The 7190-nt window shown below is 39.6% G+C and overlaps 1 protein-coding gene across 1 annotated transcript; it reads left to right on the forward strand.

Annotated features, from left to right (window-relative positions):
- Positions 1-2352: 2352 nt before the first annotated feature.
- On the forward strand, positions 2353-6866 carry LOC311524708 (regulator of G-protein signaling 2-like). Its single transcript, XM_084636072.1, has 5 exons — positions 2353-2568; positions 3883-3984; positions 4094-4155; positions 5046-5212; positions 5809-6866. The coding sequence occupies exons 1-5, from the start codon at positions 2462-2464 to the stop codon at positions 6001-6003; spliced, it is 633 nt and encodes a 210-aa protein (XP_084492198.1). The 5' UTR covers positions 2353-2461; the 3' UTR covers positions 6004-6866.
- The last annotated feature ends 324 nt before the right edge of the window (positions 6867-7190 follow it).

The raw sequence follows: 7190 nt of genomic DNA on the forward strand, positions 1-7190 counted from the left end.
CCTAGGCCTTACCCCAGTTAGAATCTATTCCAAGGGTCAAAGTAGTCCATGTGAGAGGTTTCTTCTCTCTCACTGAACACCAACATCTTAATTAATTAAGATAAGCTTTGGTGAAGCATCTACAATTTGGGTCTTATCCAAATCAAACCTAGGAACCTTCTGATATTTGCTCAACCCATGAAAATACACTCTTGACAACCATGGAAAAGGCTTGCAGGGAACAGCTGGGATAATTCCCAGGCATCTGCCAAACAGTACAGTTGGCTCTAGTTTGGTAGATGGAAAGTCTCAGCATGAATCATGCATTTTGTCTTGTTTTTATTGTAAACTGCTTTATTGCTTTTTTTTTCCCAATTGATTATAAAAATGGAAGTGCCTGGTAAGCAAGAGTCTTATCACCTGTTTAATCTCTAAGCAGTGGGGGTGGGGGGTAAATAGTGATGCAGGAGATGCAAACTGGAAACAGAATTAGAGATATTTTAAAAATCACTCTAAAACTCTGCCTTAACTGTATAGATTAAAATAGAAATACAGTATATAGGCTGTATTATAGATGAACTAACATGAGTTTAATCTAAAATTGTATTGTGCTAATGGTATGTATTACAATAAAAATACTGCTATTTTGTTTTTAAGATGGAAGCTATACAAAATGTTTCCTTGTACTTTCTTGCTGTAATATGAAGCTTTTACGTAAGGTGATTTACTTGTTTGCATGCTGAACTATATTCTCCATCTGTGTATTAAAGTGGCTGATGAAATAAACGATACCGAAGGTGGTAGGAAGCATGCTGCAATAATCATAGGTCAGGAACGTTACAATCTGAGCTGTATTCTATGTTGGAAGATGGAGTAAAAGTACTGGTTTACACCAGGACACCCTCTGCTGGTTAAGATATTGTGGGAGGTAGCACATGCATGCTCAAATTGTAGCTAAAGGTTGAGGCATAGGGATAAACTATTACAGCTGCATGCACCAGCAGTAATTTGCACAATTGATTGGCAAATGGCAGAGTTATGAAAGCATATGGAAGGCATGCCTGCTAGGTTTGGCACTCAGTCCTACTCTGAGTGGCAGCTGAGATCTCTGGATCTTAATACTTGAGCCTGGCCCTCTAATGCATGAGCTAAAAGACCCAGGTCTACGAGCCAAGGCTGCAGCAGGCTCACCAATCTTTAGTTGGCCTTGCCACCACTAGTGGGGGACAGAGTGCCACACCGTGCAGGCATGGCTTACATCTATATGTTCATAATGATTATGAGGGGGAAAAATTGGTTCAAGTTATCACTGAGAGTACTGTACACTCAAAATTTCCATTTCTTTCTTTTGTAAGGGAACCTGAATCTGGCCTTAGAATCCTCCTCTATTCTTTCTAATGGGCTGTGCACTCTCAAAAGAACTGGCTTCTTGGAAAACAAAAACAGGTTTAGCATATGGGTTGTTATAAAAAAGAATTTCTAATGTATAGAACTGAACATAAACCTGTCGCCTAACCCTAACCAGGTACTAGAGAGAATTAGCCCCTTCCTATGCCAAGTCATTGTGATCCCCTAAAAGACTTTCAGGCATCTATTAGAACAAGAACAAGCAGAGGTTGCACAAACATTTCCAAGTGCAAAACTTTTTGCATCACAGGAACTGTAACCTTTTAGTCCCAAAGGGACAATGTTAGGAATGCAGATGGTTCAGCAGTGATCCGGGTACATCTTCTCCTTACCAGACACAAGGGTAAACTGATGAGAAATATGAGGCATTGCTTAGCTTAGCTGGCATTTTAAAAATGAATTGTAGAACACTAGCGAGACAATTCCAGACTACTTTCAGATTGCTGAAAGTGCAGTAGCAAATCTTATTTTGTTAGCGCTATTGTTGTTAACATATTAATCCAGTAATAGAAATGTATTAATGTGCTTAGCCCTTTTCAAGGTATGTTTTCCTTTGGGGGGGCTGGGGTGGGGCCAAGGGGGTAACTTTATAAGCACAGCAGCTAGACCCACCTTGCACTATTACTACCTATTATCTTTCTCTCCTTGTCGGATAATAAGCCAAGTCATTGATCCTACACTTCTGCCTTCAAATGTGCAGGGTACTCAAGCTTTGTGCATACACACACAGCAGCCAAAAAAAAAGCTCTCTAACTTGCTGGAATCTGCAGGCAGGCGGTTGCAGGAACCAGACCGGTTTTTTGCAAGAGAAGACTGCATAAAGCAAAAGGGAACACTGCGTCAGCACTGTACTCAGTGTAAGAGCCTTTTAAGGACGTGCCAGGGGAGTGTGCTTTGGCGTGCTTCCCTACAAGCAAATCAGCGTGCTCAGGAGGTGTAACCGAAACGCAACCCATTCGCCTGCTGCCTTCTATAAAGAGAGGCTGCCTTTCTGGCTCTTCAAGTTCAACTTCTGAGTGAAGAAAAGGCTACTGCAGTGGCTGGCAAATCAGTCCTGGGATAAAACAAAAGAAGTATGCAAAGTGCAATCTTCTTTGCTCTTCAGCACGACTGTGGACAAATGGAGAGAACTCCCAGCAGCTGCCAAAACGAGGAGAAGAAAGGAAAGATGAAGAGAACTATGTGAGTGTATATATTTATAGCAGGTTTCGTTTATATGAAGAGCTACCCTTTGCTTTCAGAACAATGATTCAAACTAGGGAGGTTGCATCTCAGTAGGAAAAAAGAGAAACCATTTATACTATTCGTTAAGCTATTTGACAGAGTTGACTTTTTTAAAACTCACTTTGGGTGCAATATGTGAGCAGTGCAAGAGTGGGTTAATTTATGTATTTGATATCATAAGGAGTTTTTAAAAATGGAGAAATATCTCCACTGCAAAAACCCTGATGTGCAAAAAATCCTGTATTTGCTGAACTGATCATTTGATGAGAAATATAACTCAGTGGTAGCTCAGAAAAAATGTAGATCTTGTGCAGAAATGATTCACTTCAGTTCACGTTTGAGCGGTGAAAATGTAAGCACATTTTTCTCCCATTCTTAGTTCACTGCGCAAGCTGTGCAATTTCACATTGGATTGGTGTCTTCAAATGGCTCTGTCATTTAAACTTTTTTACAGGGTTTGCGCCTTGCCAAAGCAAAACAAAAACACTTGAAAATCTTCCATTATTATGTTTATAATAAATATCCTGTTTGCACTATCTGGATAAGACATAATATTTTAAATGTAAGGGACAAAACTATTCTGTAATTCCCAGTTTCATATAGAGGCTAGTGGAGATGATTTTGTGCCACCGCTGCAGAGTTTAATCTCACCTGTTCCACAGATTTCACCATGTGGCCCTAAACTGGAGTAACTTCCCCACTTGAAAATATATTCTTTTAGATTGGGGAGATCCAGCTTTTGGCTCTTCCAAAAATCAAGCAGGAAGAGATTAAATCTCCAAATCCATATTGATGCACAATTGAAGAGGGTCTTCTAAATATCTGAGCACCAGGAGGCCCCCCACCCAATAGTTTTCACTCAGCTAAAACTCCTACTGAGTACAGACAATAGTACTGGGGAAGAACAGAGGTCAGTGTGCTGTGTTCCTCAGATATAAAAGCACACCTCTTGTTATGAAATTCACAGATGCCTTAGTTACAATTAGTCACTTTCCAGTCACTGTGGGCTCTCTTGCTCCAGTCAGTGGAAAAACTGCTTTTGACTGAAATAGAAGGATTGGGTCCTGGTTTTTTTGAAATAGAAAAAAATTTTGAGCTTGCTCCCACAGCTATTAAGCAGGCAAAACTACCAGCAACTTCAAGGGAAATTCTGCATTTTCTTTATAGACTGGAGGATCAGTCCCATCTCTGATCAAAACGTGCAAAGCTGGAAGGATAGTTTCAGTTAGCTCATTTTAATGTATTTCCCCCCTCTTCCTCTCTCTCTTCTAGCATTAAGGATTGGAAAACAAGATTGAGCTACTTCCTGCAAAACTCTTCCACTTCTACAAAAACAAAGTCCAACAAAAAAGGAAAGCAACACGCTTACTTCAGGTAACTTAAATATTCAAATTTCACTCAAACGAATCTGAAATATTTAATATGCAAGAAACAGAAATATATGCCGTGCAATCTAACTAATGTTCTCCGTCCTTTTATATAGACCTTCTCCTGAAGAAGCCCAGCTGTGGTCAGAAGCTTTTGATGAACTTCTAGCTAATAAATGTAAGTTAATTTGAAAAGAGTAACAAATCAATGTAAAAATATAAACGTGTTATGGTCTCGCCGTAGGTTTTTGTAATAGGAAAGGCTACCTCAGATAAGAATAAGCAATGGTTTTCCATGTATATCAGAATTATAAATTGCCTTTTGAACAACCTCATGCATGCAGCTTGATATTGGTCTCAGACACTTCTATTTTTTAAACAACCCAAAGCCCCACTTCATAAAAAGTATGTTCTTTATCAAAGATTTTTGTGCACTTAGGAATCTACTTCAAGACAAATCCTGGTTCCAGTGCTATTAGATATATACACATTAAGCCACTGTGGACTTGATCCTGCAATAGAGTCTATGAGAGTTGAATCCGCTATAGGTTCTATAGGTTTTACAGCCACTCTGCAAAGAAAACCACTTAATTGCTGAACAACCCCCCCCCCCCCAAAAATCAGCATTTGATAATCAACTTTGAGTCATTCTTTCCATTGCAAATGTCTTCCAGAGATTTATAGCTCTGTCGTAAATATTTACTCCAGTCTAAAGATTAACATACTAGAACTCCGATCTGGAGAGAAACTGTATAATGAGGAGTTTTGTTTTATGGTTGTTGGGGGAGGTTTTGTTTGTTTGTTTTAAGCCTAGCAGTATGTTAAAGGAAGTGTGCTGATTTTACATGGTTTTCATTTTTGGCACTTTTTCTTCAAAAATAGCTTCAGTTATTTAAAAAGAGTCTGGCAAACTGTAGGATCCTAAATATATACTTTATATACACAGGCAATTATGTAAAGTGTTCTGACAACTCTGAAAGAAAGCAGATATATTTTTGGTAGGGGAAAATGCAAGATTTGTTTGGAATATTTTCAGCTCATACATTTCTCCCTTTTCTTGCTCCCCAGATGGTCTTGCAGCTTTTCGAACTTTTTTGAAATCAGAGTTCTGCGAGGAGAACATCGATTTCTGGCTGGCCTGTGAAGACTTCAAGAAAATCAAGTCACCACAGAAGCGGAGATCCAAGGCTAAAAAGATCTACAATGACTTCATTGAAAAAGAGGCTCCCAAAGAGGTAAAAAGTGGTTTTAAAAAACCCATCACTGCTAGTACTGAGCACTCAATTTAAGCACCACTTCAAGACTCTCTCTCATCCCCATGTCCACTGTGGGCCCATGTTTTGAAATTTTGTTTCCCAAAATGCATTTATGTCCCTGAATGCTAATTATTAACATCCAAATATTACCTTGATACCATAATGTATTCATCCCAGTTTCCCATGTTGGAAAATTGGGCCAGGAGTGTTTTCACAGAGATTCTGGGTCAGATCCTCAGCCTGAGTACATCAGCAGAAGTCATTAAAGTCTACAGTGTATTTAAAGAGCATCATCATTGATATAAGATTGTCATCATTTGAGTTTTTTCAGTTGCCCTATAGTGCAATACATTTGCCCTATAGTGCAATACATTTCAGAAAATGTTCCTTATTACAAAACTAGGGATCTGATCTCTAGGTAGGAGGCCTTCAGTAGCTTCATTGGGAGCTTTGTCTGCCTCAAGGCTGCAGTATCAGGGCCTTAGTGTTAATGAAATCTCACTTTTATCTAACTTGTGTATGGTATTTGCTTGAGGTGAACACTCTCAGTAACACATTCCTGCATTCTATTTCAGATAAACATAGACTTTCAAACCAAGAACATGATTGCCCAGAATATCCAAGAAGCTACACACACTTGCTTCAATGTTGCACAGAAGAGAGTCTACAGCTTGATGGAGAATAATGCGTACCCACGATTTTTGGAGTCCGAATTCTATCAGGAACTGTGTAAACAGTCACAGTTTACCAGGGAGCCTCAAGAGACATGAACTCTGAAGGGAAGGGAAGTGGAGAATTCTGTTTCACCTGCTAAGGAAGAAGGCCATGTGTCCTAGCAGCTCCATAACCTGAAAGACTGAAATCCTGAATGTACAGAAGGTTTGCCCAGATGTAGTGGGGAAAAAGTGGACAGAAATCTAGCCTAAGGTGGTTTAGAGTTGAGTGGTAAATAGTGACGTTAGAAGCCTAGAAGATGGAGCCAGGAAAGCTGCTGGCCAGTGTCCAGGGATGATACATTTTCCATCAGTGAACAGTGCAGAGAGAAGGTATTGCCATGCATTATCATAGCACGGTGTATTGTCAGACTCCTTATGTCACACTGAAAGCGTTGATACTGTAGGTCAGATCAGATCTGCCTCTTTTAAAAGTCAACAAGGTGTGAGGCAGCACGGTGAATCAAACATTTCTGGGAATTTGGACAGCTTTGAATAATTGATTGCTTATTTTTTTTCCTAAACAACTGGCTGTGTGTTATCACTCACTCACTTCTTAATACTGGTTCCTTCACAGCCGCAAATAGATGCATCGGTCTTCCATGTGACACCAAACACTGTCACTGTATAGTGCAAAGAGATAAAGAGGGATACATAGCATCTTCTGCTTCAAAGAGGTGTAGAGTAGTTAACTACGCTATACAGGGCCAAATTCTGTCAGTGGGGTTTCATGCAGTGAAAGGAAGGGCAGAATCTGGCCCATAGCAAACAGGGGCTGTATAATACTACGTTATGTAGACTAAGGCAGTGTTGAACACTCCCATTTATGCCAGGAATGCCACAAATCCTGTCTTGAGGACAGCAAAACTTCAGGGAAGTTGTCTTTGAATTTTTTTTAAATAAATTATTTTGATACCAGATTTCTCTGAGTATATATTTTTTTGCTTCCTAACAACTTGTCTTGCCTATACTCCATGTATTTTAAAAAAATCTAGCTACACAAGACACTATCTAGCAATGGACAGATAGGCAGGGGAGAGCATATTGGGAATGGGTGCTATTCTACAGCAACCTTTCTGTTACAAGTGGGATCTTAATTTCTAGCACTTGATAAAGCTGTTAGGATAAGAACTGGCAGTGTCCCTAAAACAAAAAAAGGCAGACAGGCATGCAAGCTTGATTAGTGCAAAGAAAAGCCTCCCAAAGTTTGCAAGACCAAGGAAAGCTTAAAAATCAGTGGAAAA

Source organism: Lepidochelys olivacea (genome assembly GCF_965140295.1).
Source record: "Lepidochelys olivacea isolate rLepOli2 genome assembly, chromosome: 8".
Lineage (NCBI taxonomy): Eukaryota > Metazoa > Chordata > Testudines > Cheloniidae > Lepidochelys > Lepidochelys olivacea.

What these genes read in the sequence shown, in the direction of transcription:
- LOC311524708 (XM_084636072.1), top strand. Translation starts at nt 2,462, where the DNA reads ATGCAAAGTGCAATCTTCTTTGCTCTTCAGCACGACTGTGGACAAATG. An exon ending in AAGCAACACGCTTACTTCAG is followed by an intron (nt 3,985 to 4,093) that starts GTAACTTAAATA and finishes CCTTTTATATAG; the next exon opens with ACCTTCTCCTGAAGAAGCCC. An exon ending in AAAAAGAGGCTCCCAAAGAG is followed by an intron (nt 5,213 to 5,808) that starts GTAAAAAGTGGT and finishes ATTCTATTTCAG; the next exon opens with ATAAACATAGACTTTCAAAC.